General features: G+C 45.1%; 1 protein-coding gene across 1 annotated transcript in view; it reads left to right on the top strand.

Moving 5' to 3' along the window:
- LOC135388983 (transient receptor potential cation channel trpm-like) overlaps positions 1–22,695 on the top strand; it is a 128,884-nt gene that overhangs the window by 91,516 nt on the left and 14,673 nt on the right. Inside the window, exons 11-18 of the mRNA XM_064618876.1 lie at positions 6,914–7,014; positions 7,090–7,224; positions 10,317–10,367; positions 15,677–15,817; positions 19,692–19,957; positions 21,054–21,282; positions 21,431–21,808; positions 22,507–22,635. Coding sequence (XP_064474946.1) covers positions 6,914–7,014; positions 7,090–7,224; positions 10,317–10,367; positions 15,677–15,817; positions 19,692–19,957; positions 21,054–21,282; positions 21,431–21,808; positions 22,507–22,635 — 1,430 coding nt within the window. The remainder of the gene's footprint in view (positions 1–6,913; positions 7,015–7,089; positions 7,225–10,316; positions 10,368–15,676; positions 15,818–19,691; positions 19,958–21,053; positions 21,283–21,430; positions 21,809–22,506; positions 22,636–22,695) is intronic.

Here is a 22,695-nt window from a genome sequence, read left to right as displayed (position 1 = left end):
GGATAAACGTCTCACCACACAGGTTGATATAAACGGCTGTTATACGGTACTTAAATACCCCGGATGAACGCGTGCATCTGCCTCTGTGCTGCTTCTCTCTGTGTGCGCATGCTCCATCTATTTCATTCACACCTTACTCAATTAAATGTCACTTACTCATATGTCACGAGGCAAATTGGACGGAATGCCCAGCGAATGACAATCGTACCAAACGTCATCCGCTTGTCTTGCATCGAGCTACACGAAGAAACAGTGTGTCATTCGCAAATGGTCTCAGTTACCCATGATTAAGACACCAGGGCTGGACATATGAAGCGTTATACATGTAAATTAGTTATATTTTTATTTACTTTTCTCGAAACTAGCGAAACATTAGATTATTTCACTTAATCGGTGCGTTTTCGACGACACTTAGTTGGCTAAGTATCAAAAGCAAAGAGAAGTAAGAAGACTATCTACACCGCGCTTGGCAACATGGCGACTGAGAACGACGGTAGTTCACCGAAAAACAGCGCTTAGTCTTCCTTCCTTCGCGTTAAAAGTTATCAAATTCGTCATAAAATATTTGAGTGCAACTTTTCATTCATCTTTGATTTCTTCAAACGCTTTACCCTTGTTGTTGCTGTTGTTGTTGCTGCTACCTCTCTGTGAGAGGGGGCGCGTCCGGCGCGAGAGGGAAAAGTGAATGAGTTCCCCGAACTCATTCGCTGGGCGAGTGGCATTCGCATGTATTGCCATTTAGGTTCACCGTGTGATACGGAATGAATGTCATTCGGTGCGAATGTCATTCGCACTGAATGACATTCATTACGTATCACACGGGTATTCCGGTCATCCGCTGGGAATGATATTCAATTTGACGTGTGACAGGGGTATTGCTCATGTAATAACGAAAGTACCTCGAGTCCTGAGGTGAAAAACTTCAGGTCATCATCATGATGTAGTAGTACTTATTATTATGATGTTCGCTTTTTTTATTCAAAACCACTTATTTGATTCTGTAGTCAGCGCCTTGATCATCTCCGAAAAAGGCTTGAATTTACTGCGTTTAATTTGATTTTGAAACACCCCATTCGTTATCACTTGGGTAAAGATGTGGCTGTTGTTGAACCTCATTGATTGACACTAAGTGATAAGTTGCGAACTAACCCCATTACGCAAGCCATGAGCCGCTGTCTTTTAGTACATAAGCGCAAGAAGGGGAAGAAAACGAGAAATGAATGAAAACGATATTGAAGGGAACGTTACGTCAAGTTTCGTAGAACACTTCGCTTGGATGTCGCTTTCAACGCGGAGTCTGGGAGGTGACACGGGTTCGAGTCCTGTCACTGGCTGTGCTGTCTGAGGTTTTCCCTGGGTCTTCCGAAGACTTTCCTGACGAATGTCGGCACAGTTTCCCCTAAAGTCGGCCCAGGACGCATACTAACCTCCATGTCCCCCTCCTTCCTGCTGTCCCCTCTCCATCTGTCCACGTCTGTACGCCGCTCATTGCTAGAGTTGCTTCGCGGCGCTAAAACGAAAAACAAAACAAAAACTTGGCTTGGATGTACGTAACAAAAATTGTCCTATTCAATCTAACCAGTACTTGCAACCTTTGACGCCTCCTCAGTACGGTATCCCCGTGTTCGTAATTCCAAAGCCGGGTCTCTACATTTCGTTCGCCACATTCACGACTATAAGAACAAGCACACGACCTATTATGGCAGATGTAGGAGGAGGATGTTCTACATCACGCTTGAACATTAATACCACCATTAGCCGGACTAAATGGTCCGGTAGTGACTGAGGATGTGTCTCTGCACTTCTCCTTTCCTGCTATGCCATAGTGAGTCGATAAAGCAACAATCTTCTCTTCGTTCTCTTCCCTCGCAAAACAAAACTAAGCGGCGGACCAACGAAAGTGCCCGCAGCTGCCGCGCGCCAGGCTCTTCCTGGTGCAATCTTGCGTCGCAGCTTTCTGGGAACTACGCAAAGCGTTCTCGCAGTCCCGACCACGTCCATTGTTTCCACTCTTTATCACAGGAAGGCCGTTATGCTGGCCGTGTAGTGTAGCCAATTATCCACACGCGTGCATACAAAGCGAGTTTTGCCGCTCCACTGAGCTGATGTCGCTCGTCTAAGGGCGCCGCGTCGTTGACTTAGCTTTTTTTTTCTTCTTTAAGGTATTTTTGTTACCGTGAACAATAACAAAAGCTAAAAACACATTCACACACACACACACACACACACACAAAGAAAGAAAAGGAAGAACAGGCTAATGCAGTATTAGCAACGAAAGCGGCAGCTTGCTCGCTCTCTGGTTTTGACATGACGCAAGAGGATCGTGAAAGCAGACACAACAAAAGAATTATTCAGCAGCTGCAAACTGGGGCCTCGGAGAATGAGCCGCTACTACGATGAGAAAAGGCTGTCGAATGCCCAGCACTTGAAACAGAAGCATGCGCTACAGAACTGGAAACATCGTTCTGCTGAATAAGAGAACGAAAGCGAGAACGAAACTATAAGGACCTGCAGAATACTCACGCTGATTTTGATAGTGTTGAAGGCGTAGCCTTATTTGAGCTTTCCAGGACTCCAAGTTATGTGTTCGTCTAAGTAATAACGAGAAGCCTGCGCAGGCCCACGTGGGCAGACCTCAGCATTGTTGCAGCAGGGCAGTTGCTGCTTTTGTATAAAAGAAATTTACCGCAGTTGGATGGCGCAGCTGATCGTATCTGGAAGGAACTCTTCCCTTCTATGGATGCACCGTCATAAAGGCACTGTAAACATGCCTTTTATGAATATCACTGTTTCTTGGCGTGACGTGCGGTTTTCGAAAAGTGCGCGTTATGCTTTATTTACTCTCGCTTTTTTTTAAAAGCTGGTTTTGTGGCGTATATTGACACAAAGGGCCACAGTGAAAACATTTTAAAGTTCCATCACGGAGTCACGAAGGCCTGGAGGCACTTCGAGGCGCTGTGTACCGCTCTAGAAGAATAAACAAATAGGTGCTTTCATAACGGAGCCGTATCTTTAAAGAAGGAAGACACTTCATAGCAGCATAAAAGCTTAGTATGGCAAATAATGTTCGAAGGTCCATAAGAAAGAACAAGTCATACTATGGTCATACCCGTAAAGGCTTTGTTTCACGTGCACATTGTGGCAAACGTTGTCAATGTTCGGCTTGCGTGTGTATGTGTTGTTATTTGTTTGCTTCTCTCTCTTTTTTTATTTTTGTTTTTGCTCTAGCACTGCCTTGGGGGGGTGGGGTGGCAACTGTGGCTGTGAAAGCTTTGCTGACGTGGAAAGGTGGGGAACAGACAGCAAAGGTAGTGTGAGACATGGGTCTTAGTGTGCGTCTCATGCCGACTTCAGAAAAACTTCGTCGACATCTGTTGGAACATTCCGCCGAAACAAAGAATAACGTGACAGAATAAAAACTTGGGGGTCAAAAAGCCCTGTTAACGCACTTGTGTAACGAACTGACTTTGTTCCGCGAGACATGCTCAATACAGAAGAAAGAGATAGTGTTCCTTTGATGTGTACTCCATTTGACAGCATTTATCGGAGATGTGCTGAGAAAAACCACAGTTCGCTATCTGGATATCCGTCTTAATTAATACCACGTTTTTTTTTTCTTTTCGTTTCACATTTAATCCTATCCGAAGGTGATTCACGATGGGCCGTCAGTCTTGTGAGCTTTTGTCCTGACTCTCTTAATAAGTACTAAGTATTGAATCTCCGCGCACCCGTGACACATGGTAATACCGTAATAACAAATGTTGGAAAACGACAACGACGAAGTTGTACCGTGGATCACACGCGTCCTTCAGCATCATTACGTCTGTGCGCTCATGTGAGGTGTGCACATGAGGATCACACGCATATTTCACAACGTCCGTGCAAAACGTCTGTGACCAGTTGTCTAACTGCTTCTACTTTGGTGCATTTGGCAACTGGACCGCGCCCGTATGGATCGTCTCGATCAGCTTAGAGATCCTGTCGGTGAAAGGGTCACGTACCTTACCAGCCATTGTAGACCTGGACGAGACCGAGACCAATGCAGATGGCTGCGACATGTACCTGCGCCAGCAAGGTACTGGAATGTTCAAGAGGTACTTCAATGACTGCCACTAGGCCTACCTTGAACCCTTCACTGCTAGCGCACAAGACGATCCTCAAAGATCCACAGCAGAAGCTAATCAGGAATCTCTTCAACGCTTGAACGATAAAAGAGAATACAACGACAACCACGAATTCGCTGTATTGACGGCGAAGCAGACGTTACATCCAACCATGGCTTTGATAGACCCTTCCGTAATCTACGACAGCGGACATTCTACGACCTCTTCCGGTGACATTACTGCTGAAGTTCCTGCAACTAACACCACCCCTCTGAACAAAAAAAAAAAAAAAGCAAAGAACGTATGTTTGTTCTGGTCAGTCAACATCCTATCAGGCTGACAGAGAAACTGTTCCCGATGTCACTTCGTCTTGCTACGACATCTTCATCGGAACATTCATGTGAGGTCGCGGGGCCACCAAATCTTCTCACGTAAGGACGCTCGCTTCTCACATGCGAACTGGATACCGGGAGCAATTTCAAATAGCCATTATTCATAGCAAGTGCCTCAGCCTACAGTGCCAGACAACATCGTTCAGCCTATGTGGTTCTCTACAGGACCATTAGGGCTACCTTTAGAGCCCGACTGAAGACCTCTCGCATTTTTGCGCATTGGTTTCCGTTACGCTTTCCTGTTGTGTGTTGGAAAACGACGACGACGAAGTTGTATCGAAGATCACACTACACGCATCTTTCATTCGATTCATGCCATGGAAGTCATCCCCAATATATATATATATATATATACACATACAGGGTGTGTGCAGAAAAACATGAGCCACATTTAGGAACATAGCTTGTTGTCTACCTAACTAACGAACTTCCGGTGGCGCACGATGGCGCATTTATGCCTGCGAACCCTGCAGAAAAATTGTGGAAGCCATATTCAGCTTAAAAAAATAAACAGAGCAACGAAAACGTCGGCCTGCGTGCACCAGAATAGGGCAACATGGTGGACGTAGGAGAGTTGTGTTCAGGTACCGCTAGGGGAGCTATCGGTGCATAAATCGAAACGATGTCCCACATGGATGCTCATCGGTAGTACCCCTAGCGGTGCCTGCACATAACTCTCCTGAGATCGAAATGCACTACCATGCACTGTGATGACCGCCCCATTCTAATGCAAGGAAGCCCATGTTTTCGCGCTCTGTTTATTTTCTTACACTGAGTATGGCTTCCAGGATTTTTTTGTAGCTTTCGCACGCATAAATACGCCGTCGTGCGCCACCGGAAGTTCCTCGTCTAAATAGACAACGAGTTACATGTAAAACTGCGGGTCACGTTTTTCTGCACACGCCCTGTATATATATTCGCTGCAGCGTGTTCTGCAACGAATAAAATGAGCTGCTGGGAAAGAACGATGAGCGCAGGTGACCTACAGAGCAGATCTTTAAAAAAAACCCTCTCCGCGTGCAAAGAGCGCATCGGCGAACGAGGAGACGTCGTGACGTATCACGGGCTCCGGCACGTCGACCAGTGACGTGCAACGGCACAGATCGAGCATGTATCAAGCCTTTCGCGACGCCAGGGTGCGCCAGCGCGCGTCAGCTGGATGTGCGTCCCGTTGGTCTTCCGGTTACACTTGTTGTTTGCAAAGATGCTTTCGCCGGCTCCGCGCCGCCAGGGTGCGAAATGCGCGTTAACCGGTTTCGTGCCCCGTAGGTCATCCGGTTTTAGGGTTCCCACCAGGCCGGTATTATACCGGCACGGCCGGTTATTTGCTTGCTTTGCCGGTTGTCGGTGGGAAGGTGATACCGGCGGCGTTTTGCCGGCATTTGTGGCTCAAGACCTTTCACAGGGGCGTTTGCGAGGTTTTCGCTTCAACATTCCACTACAGCTTGAATAAATTTGCAAAAAGAAAAAAAAGAAAAAAAACACTCCGCAGTCACCAGTCGTTTTCTTAGTTATTCATTCATTATTATCATTCTAATTCATTAAGTCTTGTGTTCGCAGGGGATCAGTGGTTGTGCAAAGCTATGGGTGGTTGTGTCGAGCCAGATAGAACTTAGGCCGTATAACCATCATGAGATCTCCTCCTGCAAAGAAGGGTTTGTGTGCATCGATGCGTTTTTTGGAGTAGATAACAGTCTAATCCTGTTGCTCCAATACGATCCAGTGTACCGTTCATGCCTGTCTATAACGGTTTCTAACATCAATGATCCAGCCACACACAGGAACTTATGTTTCCTCGTATTATGGTATTATCTATCTGTCTCTGTGTGTTCTCATCCACCCCTCACTCCCTTTCCCTCAATTCCACCTCCTCTCCCTCAGCCGGTATTTTTCACTACGAAAGGTGGCAACCCTATCCGGTTTGCGCCGTTTGTTTCCAAAGAGTGAAAGGGGAGCCGAGAAGAAAAAAAAAACAAGAAAGAAGGCACTAAGCAGTTTCTACGTCACGCGAGTCTCTTATGTCTCTCGTCCGCGACTGCTTTCTTCGACTGTGTTTTGTAAAGTTTATTGCGCAGTGACAATATGCCGCAGAGCGAAAATATGTTGCATGGTGACTCCTGTTGGACAGCTTCACAGATGAAGCAGGGTTTAGAGCCATGCTAAATGGCACTTCCATGCTCCTTTAAAGAAGCACAACGTCTGTCACCAGTTGTCCAATTGCTTTCAACACCATTATAAATGCACATAGCATCAGCGCTCCTCTTGCTGAGTTCATGAAGAGTAGTGGGAAGTTCTGGTACAACTTGTTCTCGCTCGCGTTTTATTTCCTAAACAATATCATTCGTACTTCTTCAATATCGCGACAATAATTTTGTTGTTTAGTTACGCTGAAACGTGTTATGACGGAAACCTCTTTAGGTCAGTACCTGCCACCTGTGGATCAACTGAACCTGGCTCTTACATGGAATCGTGCTGACATTGCTCGCTCTGACATCTTCGTGTATGGTCAGGAATGGCCGGTAAGCTGGCCTCCACAGCGCATGCGTACATACATATACTCTGTGGGCAAGCGAATAGAATGTGCATCGTTCTAGAGTGGAGCACTGGAACAAGCCATGATGGATGCCCTCACCATGGACCGTGTAGATTTTGTGCAGATCCTGCTCGAAAATGGCGTGAACATGCACAAATTTCTCACCATACCACGTCTGGAGGAACTTTACAGCACGGTAAGCTATAGTTTTTTTTTCTCAACAAAGCCTTTGATATTTAACGCATTTACGCAATGTGTCGCCTTATAGCTTATAACCGTTAAATGTCACAAAAGTGCGCATTTACCGTTAAGCACCTTGTGCTACAGCGCTAGCTTGCACTCTAATTACATAAACTACGAAAGTACACACACACACAAGAAACGATGATGAGATGAGGCTGATGCCGGTCATCTACGAACAACAACTTTACTGTGAGATGATGGATGGGGAGTTTCATCCCCACGGGGTCGATACTCTACCCCCAATGCTGCTGGTGATGTGGGGAATGAAATGTCATTGCATACAGGGAACGATATTCCTCCTACTGCGCTTATACTTTCACTGAATGGGGTCGACCTCTGGCGATGAAGCACCAAACGCATTTGCACTAAGTTGCTGTTGTTTCACTGAATGCGCTGTTTGTTGAACGATAGTTCGAGCTCGCAATATACAGCACGTGTTTGCTTTCATTTCCCTCACATTTGCCTTGCTTCGTGTTAAATGCGTGGCTGGACGCGCCCGCAAGAACCTTGAGGACATTCTTCGGTGGCATCCTCAGTAGCTTTGGCAGTGCTTTACGGACGAGCAGCGTTGAGGACTGTAGCGCGTGCCCAATGCACTAGTGAAGCTACTGAGGACACCACCAAGGAGTCTTCTCAACGTTTGTGCAGGCGGGCTTTGGTCCTATTGTTCAGTTTCCACTAGCGCACCTCCTGATTTTTGACGGGCGCGGTGGGGATATCCTTCGATACTTCATATCGTCAATACTTCTTACAGTTCTGACACCCTTTGATAAAATATATCCCAGGCGTCATCGTTGTCTGGGTCCTTCTGCCACGACTGCTCCACATCGGGTGGGGACTTAAAGGAGTTATGAACTGTACCAGGCGAGCCCGCCGACTGTGTCGACTCCAAACGGCGTTTTCTACGTGTTGTCTGTGACACCTTTTGTATAGGTGAATTTGATAGGCGCGTATCTTCAGCACATAGCACGCTCCTAGCCAACCATCTTCCCGAAATGACAACGTTCTCACCCATGATTTGTTGATATCGAGAGGCGGAGTCTATTATGTATTATTATGCGCGGCTACAAAATGGGCTACGCCTCCACTTTAAAACAAATCAGAGACGAGAACGTTGTCATTCGGGATGATGGTTGCCTCGGAGCATGCCATGTAGTGAAGTTCGTCTTGAAGAAGTCCTCAACTCCCCTCTCCCACTTCCCCCCCTTTTTTTTTGCTATAGTCGTGACGATGCCAAATATACATGTATTAAACCGATACATTATTACCGATATATATATTACCGATATACCGATATACCGGTATATAACCGATACAATATTACATGTCTCAGTTGTCTCGCGACGTAAACCCCCAATTATTATTACAATATTACATGTATTAAACCCATAACTAAATACATGCAGATAGAAGTTCTTACCTTCTGTAACGGCGAATAAATTCATCCGTTTCGTTGTCGGTTGGTCCACCAGAAAGTGTCTTCAATTTCAGTCATTTTAACCGAACCGTCCTTTCGTTACACTCGCCTACATGACGCTTTCATATCAACATGCCAAGATGTCACTCAACAAGACGCGATATTCATTCCTCCATGCACTGATACACAGACGGACGAACTGAGGCATGCGGCATATCAACGTAAATTGTGTTGGGTGGGCCAATAATTCTTCTTCTTTTAACTGCCCAATCAGCACAATGTACTGAAAGTCGAGTGTATAATAGGGGTGGACGGTACGTGTCTTATCAATGTTCTTTGGTTTCACGAGTCTGTTCAAGGCGTTCCACCTACCCGTCCACCCCTATTGCACTCGACTTTCAGTACATTGTGTTGCTTGGGTGGGTGTTTGCTGGAGCTCTGTGGTGACCTCATACGTCGCCTGCAGCTCCATTTCTTGTCGGTGGTGTGGGTGATATCCGCAGAAAAGGCTTTAGCACGTGTCACGCTTCAGTGAATGACACGTGACACTTTCGCTTTGGGTCTCATGTTTTTGAATCCAGGTTTAGAAGCGGTCTGCGATGCCGCTTTCTCTAAGAAAGAAAAAAATAAAGAAAAACGAATACAACTGAAGAAGGAATCGCACCGTGAAGCGCTGCCGCAGCACCTTTTGTTGCACCCACCGTGATCGCACGTGATTTCGTTTTGCCTCTATAACTTTCTGCGTTATGTTGCTTGCAAAATTTTGTATGCATGAGGCTGAGCTTAATGCATTATTGCTTGCACAACAGCATACATATTATCTAAAAGCATCGTTCTTCATCGAGCAAGCTTTAGTGCAGCGTTCACGAACCACAGACTTTGTTAAAACGTTTTTCGCCCCCCGCAGGTTAATCCTCGAAAATGGATGGTGTCGAGTTCCGTGTTCAGTTTTCGGGTCGTCGGAAAACAAATACTTGCTTTCATAATTATTTCCTCACCTCACAGTTCTTTGCTTCCAACAATAACAGCAGAAACATCAGAAAGTTACTTTAGCTAGTATTCATGTTGTTACCGGACTCGGTTAGTTCGCTTCGGGTTCCGTGAGCTTTCATTCTCCTTTATACCTGTGCCCCAGACCGAAGGCCTTCAAACCTTCCAAAGACAAAATAATTCCTTGGCTCTGCAAACTCCTAGGGATTGGCTGCGAAGCCGTAAGAGTAAACCATTGAGTCTTTTCGACTTTGGCTATTCTTTGGCTATTTGATTGCGTTATCTGTCTCCACGGTTTCGACCGGCTTTTGTTCAAATTCATTTACGTATATCTCGTATACGTGATTTTGATTTTTAGGTTCGAAGCAAACGCTACCTCCACGAAAGAGAATAATGACGTTGCTGTTTTTCTTTGAATAGAAAAGTGTGCCACGGAGAAAATATTTAGGTTTAGTTGCGTGACGTGAATTGAACAGGTTGTTAGATATGCTTGCGAACGAATTCGTGAATAAGAGGAAATAAATCTGCATGGCGGGCAGACTCGTCCAATTGCATTTATTTTCTGTTTTCTTTCTTTTTCTTTTTTGTTCCAAAGTGCCAGAGTTTCCGACTCACAGATCTGAACGTTGCTATTTCAGAAACATGGACCAAGCAACACCTTTAGGTTCCTGGTAAAAGAAGTTCGTAAGGTGAGTATAGAACTACCCACCCCTCCATACCACTGACGTATATGTAAATTTTTATTCGTGGGACGCAGAATGCCCGAACTGTATGTGTGAAGTTGATGCATACATACATACACACACCAAAAAAGAAAAACAAAAGAACTAAGATACGGTAGAGAGCGTAGCACTCGTGAAGCGTGCTGGCTCATGAAGAGTGCTGGCTTCTCCAATTCACGCGTTTCTAGAGAGAGAAAAAAAATGACGTGCTAAAGACCGTGACCACTTCAAGCAAATCACATGCTACATTCATGTACAGCTCCGGTCAACCTTAGTAATAACAACGGAGAAAATTCGGTCTCATTTCCCATCGCAATGGCAGCCACCCTTTGGGCACCGGCGGAATATTAATTGAACAAAATCCTTGCTTTACACTAATAGAATAATTGTATTCAATTAAGATTTCCTCATGGTCCCAAGGGTTGCTGCAATCGCGCTCGAGAACGAGACCACATTTTTTCCAGTGTTATTATTAAGGTTGACTGGAGCTGTACGTTCAGGCTGACACATCTTAAGCGTAAATCCACTCAAATCACATGTGCATTGAGCTTTATACCTTTATCTTTATAAGCAAAATAATCGTACTTACGCACACATTGTATAGTGAGCTAGATTGGTCATCTAAGAAAAAAGCAACTTCAACAATCGATCAATTAATCATTAATATGAGTATTGAAGAATGTTGTCCTATTAATCGAACGAGTATTTGAGGAACTAATCAGTGAGGCTCCACTATCCCTTGGCAACAAATCTATTTCAAGTGTACACGACGTCAGCAAAAAGAATTAGACGAGGCAGGCTATACAAACTTGGGTGAAAACAAACAGGAGGGCTTTGATTGGAATCCTGACGTCACCACCTTTTTCCTGAGTTGTTTGATTCCTATTTCATAACGGAAATCAGCACTGGAGGAACGTTTCTAGTATGCATTTCCTTTTTGTCAGAAATCCTAAGAAAACCGACGTTTAATATAAAGCCCCTTATCGATTTCCTTTGCGCGAACGTTCCACGCGCAAACTGAATTATAAATTCAATTAGCGCGTCATTGTTAATTAAACAACTAAACCTTTCCTCGAAATGAGGTTCTGTAATTGGCAACGCCGTTCGAGTTAGAGATATCACATTCTATTCGGATAGCGTCGCAATGTTTCTGTTCTCAACTATGAGCAAGGTAGATTATTTTCTCAACATTTATCAGTAACCTTCTTTACTACGACCCCCTACGCAGCTGTCATTCTGGGTGTATTGTTTTTTTCCGCTTCGCGAATGTGGAATCCGAAACTTACGGCATGCGGACACACACTGGCCGTGCCATCTCTGGCCAGCATGCCTCGCAAATGGTATCACTTCCCTCGGAGAGTGTTGGTATGCATGAATGATTAACGAAAGCCATTCCCTGTGTGTTTTTCGCAGTGACAAAGTTTTCGAAACTTACCGGAGAGCACGTATTCCCCGAGAAAATCGTTGAGTGGAGCAATGACGCGCACAGTGAATGTCGTTAGCTGAATGGTTTTCCGTAAGGGTCTGCGTCGCTTTGAATTACTGCAGAAGGGTTCACGGGTCCTTTCAGAGTGATTTCGAGGAGAGATTACCCCCCTTTGTCAGAGCTCTTAAAAGAAATGGCGAGAGAGGAACGTGAGGCAAATGTGATCGGATTTCAATCACGTAATGAATGTGAAATCCGTCCGTTGATTCAATAGTTGCACTTTTTTGGAAGCACTTACGTGTATTTTGGGGTGAGGGGCTTTTCCTCGATTTTTTTTGTTAAAGCATACGAAGTAGAGCAGCCGTACTAAATGGATACCATTGCTATTTTTACACATATTATAGCGTTTTTTTTTTTTTTTTAATATTCAAACAGGGCTTTTGAGGGACCTTAGTGGGGCGTTTTAGTTGTTTCCTCTGTTGAGGTACTATTCGAGAACCATTTTACAGGATTCCTTAATAGCAGTCGTACGCTGCGCCTACGGCGAAGTGGGTTTGTGGTAGCGGGAAGCGGCTTCTTAATGAAATGTGTGAATAAACCAAAACGTTGGATTTCCGAAGCAGAGGGCATTATTCGTAATATAATTTGGAGCACATCTGTCCCCCACTTTTCTGCGTTCACTCAACGGTTTGGTTTAACACGTGTCAGGTTCTACCAGCCGGTAGAACCCAACAAACCTAAAAGAGAGAGAGAGAGAGGGATGGGCTAGCTCTTCTTTCTGTTCTCTGTTCTCCCCCCGCACCGGTTCGTAGTCGATACGTAGTTGTTCGTAGTCGATATGCACCGGTTTACGTGCAGAGGAGAAATCGACTTTTATCTCACTCATGTAAAAGCACCCTATGTATGCCCTGAAAAGGGAGCTGCGAGATACTGAAATTTTGATTGAATTCTTGCTGCGAGGCGTAGAAGTGCCGAGTCAGAGGTTGGCCACGAGGAAAAGACAGGTGGTGGAGGAGAAGAGAAAAGGAGAAGACTACCTGCGTGCCGTTGAACATCATTGAGTGCTTTTGAACAAAGCTTCTCGCACAGTCCATCATGATCACGTTCAGCCCATCGCCATCGCCGCTCCGATCATTCCCGTCATCTCTCATCGTCATCACTCATCATTGTCATCACTCATATTAGACCCCCTAGCTATGGGGTAGCGTACCACTCCTAGAGTGGAAAACCTCCCCATTTCATCATCAGAATGTATATGTTGTTGTTGTTCTCGCACGGTGTTTGCATTCTAACGCAAAGAAAGCACGCGTGCTCTACGAAATATCGGTACTCTTCCACCTGTGATAATGTAATTACACCTAAGACAAATAAAGGACAAACGCGTAAACAGGTATCCTTTATACTAGGGATGGGCCAACCGAATCCGCGAATCCTTCGCAAGGCATTCAGCAACCAGCATTCGAGATTCGGAAATCCAAATCCCAGTGCCCCAAACGGCAAATCGAATCTTTAGAATCCACCAACCACGCTTGTTTGTTTGTTTGTTTGTTTGTTTGTGTGTGTTTTTTTCTTTTCTTTTCTTTTTAACCGGCGCCTCCGGAGTCCGACGCAAGCCTGATTGGCCGGCGATGTGTTTTCCCGTTGTTCTATTACTCTGGACTGAAAGATAAGCCTTACATTATAAGTTTAAAAGTAACATGATTTTGCTTTTGATTATTTCTGACTTTATGGAAAGAATTCAGAGTCGAGAGTGTACGTATCTCCTGTAGTCGATGAACAACATTTTAAATAAGTTACATTTAAGAGGAAATATGTGGGTATTTTTTCTCCTCAAAGTAAACTGTAATGGAAGTTGTTTTCCATTAAAGAAAGATATTCAATTGTGCTTCAAAACACTTTTCAGTAGAAGTGTTTCTTTTTCTTCCTGGCTTTACAAACACTTTTTTAAAGACGCGATTAGAAAGAGTCGTGGATTCGCAGAACCTTCCTTTGATTCGGATTCAGAAAATTCTGGATTCATTCCGTCCCTGCCTATGTCGAAGACTGACTGCAGGTCGGATCACTATATGTTGAAACCGAAACCATGAGATGGATCGCGAGACCGGTGTTCTCTCAAACGCGCCCCCTATAGACGATCTGCGCCCCTACGTCATTGATAACGTAACGCCGCGCAAAGCCAACGCCACCTAGCCTGCTCATTGCCTCCTCTCCCTCCTTCGGTACGCGGACATTAGGAGTCACAATTCGCCTGCCACTACGATTCACCAGTGAGTTTTAGTATACCGTTGATAAGGTTATCTTGTCTATCGGAACCAATCGTAGTCGTGCGTGACTCAGAATCTTATCCACTGATTGGATCCGGTTGATACGGTTCGACGCAAGCCACCGTTATCAACGGTCTGCTAAAACTCTCTACCGTCCTGCGAATTCAAGAACTCGCAAATGACTGCAGCTCACCTGGAACCTGCAGACCTAAATATTTAGACTCGCAGACGACGGTGTTTCTCCTCCATGGCCACGACCGCTGAAAACCTGTTCGTGATCGGCTACGGCCGCTGAAAACACGATCCTGATTGGCTGACTCTTAATTGTTATGTCACGTCGACGAGTAAGCAAGCTTTCTCTATCTATGTGGTGTTGGCAAAGCCTGCTGGCGGGCACTATCAGCTTTGTCAGCCTGTCAGCCGACGCGTTTTTCCCGCTTCTTGCCCGCCACATCAAAATATAATCTCGAACCAGTGTTCTCGTGACGTCACATGTTTGTAAACAGAGAGTCGTCTATACGCCATTAAAACCTGAATCATCATCAGCATCAGCATCATAAAACGTGCCCCCTGTTCTCTAAGACGTAGTTTCATCAAACGAGCCTTTCTTTTGCCGAAATGTAATCCGCTAAGGATAAACCTCATCTCTGGAATATTATTCTCTAAAATAAGGCTAGCTAAACTGCAGGGTACCCCTCCCTGTCCAAAAGGCGCTAGAGTACCCCATTCTGGAGCTTTCTGTTGTCATCATGACGTTCACCGTACACAGAGCCTCTATATAGACACAACTTTCTAAGTCAGTTTCATTTTTGTACATACAGAAGAATTACGACAACCAATCACGGTATGCGAACGTAGAAGTTTATTTCTGTATCAGCCTTGCTGGTTCTTCAACGTGAGTTCTGATGGAAAGGTTTGACACGTTTGGTGAAGTTCAACATAAGAATTGTAATATTCGGTTGAACTCTGGAGAGGCATCTGGCTGCTGTCGAGTGAACTTGCCAACGTGGATATAACTTTTTTGTCACCACAGCAACCAGCGCTGTGTATGATCACAAATCTCACGTAGTAGGTGACAGTTAGCCTCGGAGGAAACTCACAGTCACGGGGGCATCGCAGGTCGTAATCCCATAAGACCTACGGTGAAAGCGTAACGCTCGTAGATTTTGCGCTACTGTTGAGCTCTGTCATATCGTGCCCATATTTCCTGACTTGCGCTACCATACGTGGTTGTAGAAGGACTGTTCCGAATTTTGTATAAATTGTGGATTACCCGTCTAGTCTCCTTTATAGTGTCAGCGTTATGTGCCTTATTGCAAAAGCGACTCGCTATGCATAGAGCGGGTATTGAGTTTTGAACAGCTATCTTGCGCGGAAGGCGCGACTATACTAATCGCCTACTATAAACGTAGCCTCATTGTACACACACTGTTGCTGAATCTACCTTCACCATGTACGCAGTACCGCAGGGCTGTACGATTGAATGTGATTGATTGAGTTGAATTGAGTGTACGATGCTTACTCGTTCTTGCTGCGTGAACACAAAGACTCGTGGTTTGATATCTTCAAGATTAAATATTGTGCAGAATATTCCCTCCGGTTCGCGGTACACCCTGTACGACGTGGGGCTGGTGGTCGAGAAGCTGATGGGCGGTGCCTACAGGTCAGCCTACTGCCGAAGAAAGTTCCGCAATCTCTACTCCACCGTCATGCGACGCATGTCAACAGTAAGTTCCTCATTTCACTGATTCCTTCCTGAATGTCGTTCTCACATGTAAACGTCACAACAAAATGTAACACAACAAGTGTCTCGCATGTCATCAAAGGGTTCGGAGCCACAAAAGACTGATTTGATGTTAGCTGCCCCCGCTCCTCCGCTGCTATCCTCTCTCCGTCTGTCCATGTCTGTATACTCAGCTCGTCGCCACAGTTGCTACGCGGCGCTAACACAGAACACACACAAAAAAAAAAATACAAGAAGAAGAGAGGCCACGTAAACTTCGGACCACACTTTCAAGAAGAAGAGCTCTGAAAGAAACACGCCTCCGGATCCAGATAGTGTGGAGGACAGCGATCCAGATAAGGACCCGGGCATCTTAATGCATGCCACAACAGTTGCCTCTTAAGGGTACGACGGTAATAAAAGCATGAGATGCTTGGAACGGGGCGATAACGGGTGGTCATTAAACGAGGGTGGATCTCTGGAAGCTTTTTAAGTTCCCTAGAGAACCACAGTGGTGGTGGGAAGGAGATTTGGGGAAAGGAGAGCAGAGGAGGATCTATAAGGGAAAGTGGCTTCCTGAATTGATCACGCGGAAAATCTGTGCCGTTGACAGGCAACAAGCGCCCAGACTAATGTTCTGCCCTTAACCCCAGTCTCTGTTCCGAATTTCTGTTTCTCTTTTTTTTTCCTTTTCTTTTTCTTTTTTACTGTTACTCATTTTCTTTTGAGAACGTGTTCATAAGTTATGGGTTCCGTGACATTGAAAGACATTTCATTAGAAGACGATGTTAGGAACTCGTCGCCCGGTAATGAAATGAGAGGCTCAATTTGCGTTGTCTTATTCATTTTGAAAACATCTTTATCTAGAAGACACGTGTAAATATACGTATCTCGGCATCCATGCAAAGCAAACAAAACCTTAAAAGAACGTCATAACTGTGTTGTTTCCAAAAAAAGAAATTGCTCGAAATTGTCGCTGTCTTTTGGGAAGTCGCGGGTATGTAAAGGGGGAATATGGCGGGTAGGGGTGAATATGTTTTTTTTTAAGAAGTATAATTTTAAGCAAGGAGAATTAGCCGTGGGCAGGTCCATCTCTAGGGGCGACACAAACACCTAAACCTCTAGCGCCCACGAAGCAATGAAGTTCGAATTAAATACAAATCGCGGTGGTGGGGATGAGGAGACCGTATTTCTGTCGTTGGCCTTAGTCATGTGGGCAGCGTAACGACTGTAGCTAGGATGACATGAGATGACACGATATGATATGTTGAAGTGATGACAGTCGAAAGTTAAACTGTAGACCGGCCACTACTATGAAATTGGTGATAAGTTTCGGGAGCAAGTAAACTGAGCCGTAGTCTTTGGTGAGTCCAGTTTGCTGAAGGTCGCTGTTCGCAGCCTGTAGTATGAGGGTTTGTGAGAGGGTTTGTGTATTCCGGGAAAGTCCTTTGGACGGGAAATCTAGATGATTTTGGACGATGTCCTTGATTCCAGTGTGCTGTGTTTAGACAGTTTGGGAGAAAAGTTTGCTGAACACTAGGGTGTCATATTTCTCGATTGGAGCGAAACCCTAGCAGCAAACACAAGCGCACACTCACACTGACGAGGAGGACAGCACATCCAGTCACCCGTTTCTTGAAGAAAGATGGAAGTCACTGAAAAGGTTAGGCAGGCTGTAGGACTCGAACCCACATATTCTGGATTACCGGTCCAGGGCTCTACCAATTGAGCTAAGCTAGCTAACACACCCCCCAAATGACTTCAAAGGGCGCGTCATCTGAAGGGACAAACCAACCACTCTCTCTCACCCAACCCCCTTCCACTCTCACATTTTTCTCACTCGTACACACATTCATACGACGGGTGTATGAGTGAGAAAAATGTAAGAGTGAAAGGGCTGGGCTATCTAGCTGAGATTAAGTTCGCCGTCGTTGTCTCCTGGGTCTCCGGGGGCTACCGCTGAGGAGCGCAGCCGATGCTAGATGCACCATCTGCACTGTGTGTGTGCCGTCCTGTATTCGTCCCTTCGTTAGACGCGCTTTTCTTGGTATGGACCTGTGTCAACGCGCCCAAAGTGAAGTGTTAACAGATGCTAGTTGGCCAATAATTGATTTTTTTCCTGGGTTATTTGAATTTCAATTATGATCTGCCACACTTAGCACCTGTGAGGGCTTTTGCAGTGATCAGAAACTTTATGAAAATGAGTTACAGATATTTAGAGCTCCATGCTTTAAACTCATAAACATAATTACGTGCATTTTGCACGAAAATACGCGCGCATGAGAAGTCTACCCTGGCTCAGCACGTGGAACTGCTCTGAAGGGAAAAATAAAATAAAAAAGAATTAAAAAAAGAAACGAAAGCCTGACAGTTTTAATACTGAGCAGAACACAATGCTTTATAGTCATTTTTATCATTATTCGCTTTAGCTTCACAGATGCGACCGAAACGCGAGACCAAGAATCGCTTCTGTTTTATGTACGCCTTTAAGCTATAAATTTCAAGCATGCACTGTTTCGAGAATAAACAGGCACTGCCGCAATTGTTTGTGAAGCAGCCAAACGGTTAGGGTTCGGAGGTTTCAATTCGTCTTTGCGCGAAACCAACCGTGACCCTTGGTGTTCTTACTCCTGTGAGCTGTATTTGCCTTTCTCCATTTTCGTGTTTGAATTTATGGACTTAATACCCTCCAGCTTTATCTGTGTTGGAAGAGAATGAAACCATAAACTATATTGTTGGGGCGGCAGCTTCGCAGAACAAATATTGTATAACAAATATCGCGTGTTGTGCTCCGAACACGAAACATTCAAACTTTGTTTGGATGGTGTAACGATGCGATAGATCTGCCCAATATTTAGTGGAAGGATTATTATTTTGCCTGAAAGGAGAAAGTCAATATATGGTTATAGCGCGAAGGTGCAGTTCGTAGATATGAAGGTTTGCAGTGCAGGTCCGCTGCGCAAAGCGAAAGTTTCTGTCTCTTGAAACACGTATACATGCTATCAGAAATGAGAGAGAGAGAGAGAGAGAGAGAGAAGCTCTTTTATTGGCATTACATACGGAATTCCGACTCTTCGTCAACAAATGAACATCATCATTTACATAAGGAATGACCTTGAAGGATCAGACGCTATTCGCGTGTAACTGATCCGTACTCAAATTAATAGCTGAAATATGCGGCAAACAGTAACTGAGGATGACCACCAAAGTTGATTATTTGAATGCCAAGACTTCACAAAGTAAGAAATCCTTCTTGCTGGTCGATTATACCGCGTTTAACGTACCATCTTTCCAGGCACGCTATTGTATTTTATGAATTTTTCAATAGAGATGAGATTTATGTCCATTCGGTGATAAAAGAAATTGAAATAAATAAACGAAATAGTATGATTTGTGGCGCAAGAAAGTTGTTGTGACGGGAATAAATAACAGGAATTTTTGAAGGTCGTAAAAGTGTAAGCTTTTGTTTTTTTTGTTTGTTTGTTTTTTTTTTTTAGTTCCGAAGTGTGCCCTTCGTATTACAGCGTTAGCTGTATAGTGGAGACTTTCCTGCGATCGCTTCGACAGCTTTTGCAAATTCCAGTTTGAGCTGGTGTTCGAAATTAAAAAAAAAAACAAAACAATTTCTAACGTTCATCAGAAATGCTAAACTGGAAGGTGACTGAGGAGGATCAGGGCACGAGGTATTTACTAATTAAATTGTCCCATCTATTGCGTCTCAGCGCCCCGAATTGGCTACCAGGGCTATAAGCTTACTAGACTTCTTATTTCCAGGTTTCTTCCTCTTTGTGGTTCAGAGTTGATGAGCCGTGCGATCACGTGTAAATACATTTTCTGTGTATGTTTATTCTACCTGAACTTACGAGATCTGTATATAGGCTCCCACCTTGCACACGGCCCTTAATCCCGAGGCGTCGGCGGCACTGCTGGGATCTGATTCTACGTTCAGTCAGCCGTTCAACGAGCTGCTCATCTGGGCGGTGTTAATGAAGCGTCAAAAGATGGCCATGTTCATGTGGCAGAACGGCGAAGAGGCTATCGTCAAAGCTCTCGTCGCTTGTAAACTGTATCGAGGCATGGCCAACGAATCAGCGCAGGACGATCTCGAAGCCGATGTATCCGAGGAACTACGGCAGAATGCCAGGTAGGGATCGCAGCCAGTTTTTTTTTTTTTTTTTCGAAAGTAAGATACATCTTTAATCTCAACTATATGATACGGGCCGTTCCGGGTGATCGACCGTAACGAAGTTACGATATATTTGAAGCGCTTACTACCATTGGTAGAGCTGTCGGACGCACGTGGCAACAGTATCACCGTAGTAGACAACGGGCGTACTCGTGGTACTTACTGCAATTTAGCGCTACCTTGACCTCGGGACGGTGGCATGGTAAGCGAGTCAAAAGTGACGCTGTCCCGCGCCATTGCGGTAGTCACGTAACCCAGCAATCAGAGAAGTTACATGCGTGTGTCACGTCTCAAATGATTCGTGATAACGTGTGCTACTATACTGGAGTGCAAAAACAACGAGTTAATAAACGTAACACAGTACAAAAGTGAAAAAAAAAAAGACAAACAACAACAATGGGGAGTTTCATCACATGGGGCGATACTCTACCCCATTGCTGGTGGTGATGTGGGGAATGATATGATCGAAATCCTACGCTCTTAAAAATGAACTTCACCGCACCGCACGCTCCTAGCCAACCATCATCTCGAATGATATCGTTATCTGCCCCGATTTGTTGAAAACGGGAGGCGTACGCCTTTTCTGTGACAATTATGAACAGCATAAGTGTCACAAAAAAGGCGTACGCCTCCCGTTTTAACAAATCAGGGCAGACAACGATATCATTCGAGATGATGGTTGGCTAGGAGCCTGCTATGCGGTGAAGTTCATTTTTAAGAGTGTATGGTGTTCAAAAAGGTAAAAAGAGCTTTGAGGGCAGAGAGTTGGTGGACTGGATTTGGCCAGGGACCAAGCTATTTTGAGTGACGGGGGGGGGGGGGAGATTCCAGCGGATTAAGAGATAAAGCTGATTAAGTGACAAAATTTTCGTTACGCTACGTTAATTACGTTGCAGGTGTGCCCCCGACACTTCACTGACCGCATTTCTTTGTCGCATTTTGTGGAATCTTTTTAGCGTTCATGTGTGCCCAATGAGGCATGGTGATACGTTTGTTATAAAAAAGAACACATGTGATCAATGTTGACCCCATGAGTCCAATACTTATCGTTCAGGGAGTTCGAAGAGAGGGCTCTGGACCTGCTCGACTACTGCTACCGACAAGACGAAGGTACAACGCTGCAATTATTGACACACGAACTCCAGCACTGGAGCAAGCAGACCTGCCTCGGTCTAGCCGTCTCCGCCAATCACAGTGGCTTCCTCGCTCACACAGCCAATCAAATGCTTCTCGCTGAGCTGTGGATGGGGGCACTGCGCACACGCAAGAACGTTAGTCTCAAGGTTAGTTTGCTAAATTTCTTACAGGCTCTTGCTGAATTATTTCGAATTACTTATTAGTGATTGCTTAAATATTAGGGTATTGACGTGGCTTCCTTTGGCGGATAATTTAACCCGTTTTAATTCACTTTTTTATTTCCCATTTACGCAGGTAATTTTAGGCCTTCTCTTCCCTCCTACTGTTCTATGGCTCGAATTCAAGTCCAAGGAAGAACTTCAACTCATGCCCCAAACTGAGGAAGAACATTACCTGGACCTCCAAGACGACGAGGAAGACTCCAACCCCGACGTAGACGATCCTCCGGGTGTCCTTAACCCTCCCGTCATAAACCTGGACACGGACTCCTTCGGAGGGCTTTCGGCACGCAAGTGCTCTTCGGTCTTCAACCGCCTGGAAAACGGCAATCTCTTCCCTGTTGATACAGACGCGGCTTATCTCAAGATAAGGACGCGCAAGAGGCCGCTTCGTCTTGGGAGGAAGATCTACGAGTTCTATGCTGCTCCCGTGACCAAGTTCTGGAGTCACGCAGTAAGGAAATAGCCCTTCGTTTCTGTTATCACTTGGAGACTAAGGAGAGATGAGTGCAAACACGCTGCAGTGCTCAAGGACTGCAGTCAATATATAAAATAAAAAGCAAGCGAGTGCCAGTGGAGAGAATCGAAGCCAATCGCTGGTCAGGCGTGAGATCACTACGCCGACATTACGCTTTCGACAACACATGCCAATGGACTTAGTTCAAGAACACGCATTCACTCTTCACGCTTTCTCATTTTGCTCCATGACGTCTGACATTGATACTAGCTGCGGACAAACCGACGAAGGCTGCGTTTTTTTTTTTTTTATAGGAACGCAAATTGTAGATTCTTAATCCACAAGTAGAACAAACACAACGTTGAAGTCTGCAAGAATATGAAATTTGATTGGTGAATAGGTGTAAAATTGGTGACATCGAGGAGTGTATGTATAGGTGCGTGTAATTGCCGTGAACGCCCAAGTAATGACCTCAAGGCCGACATTTGGCGAAGAGACAGCGAAGCCACACCTGCCTCCATGAGTCCCTGCCACTGGCTTCTAAGTTTAGTGCACGAAATTCCCGCACGCATGGATAACACAACCCTATTCTGTAAGGACTCTGCTTGTGATGCAGCAATTTGCGTACGACGTCTAGCACCACTTTTGCTTAATCACATGTGGAGTGATTTGTATAAGACTCCGATATGTTGCAGATTGCATATGGGATCTTTTTATGCTTCTACACGTACGTGGTCCTAGTGCGCATGCGTCCCGAGCCCTCCTGGCAAGAGGTTTACATCATCGCTTACATCATGACACTGGCAGTGGAGAAAGTGAGAGAGGTTAGTGTTCACCGTCGCTCCAGTAACGAGTCGACGAAGTCGCATGATGTGCCCAACGTG

This window comes from Ornithodoros turicata, chromosome 3, assembly GCF_037126465.1.
Source record: "Ornithodoros turicata isolate Travis chromosome 3, ASM3712646v1, whole genome shotgun sequence".
Classification (NCBI taxonomy): domain Eukaryota; kingdom Metazoa; phylum Arthropoda; class Arachnida; order Ixodida; family Argasidae; genus Ornithodoros; species Ornithodoros turicata.
Note: the sequence above shows the minus strand (reverse complement) of the source record. Positions and strands in the feature narration are given on the sequence as shown.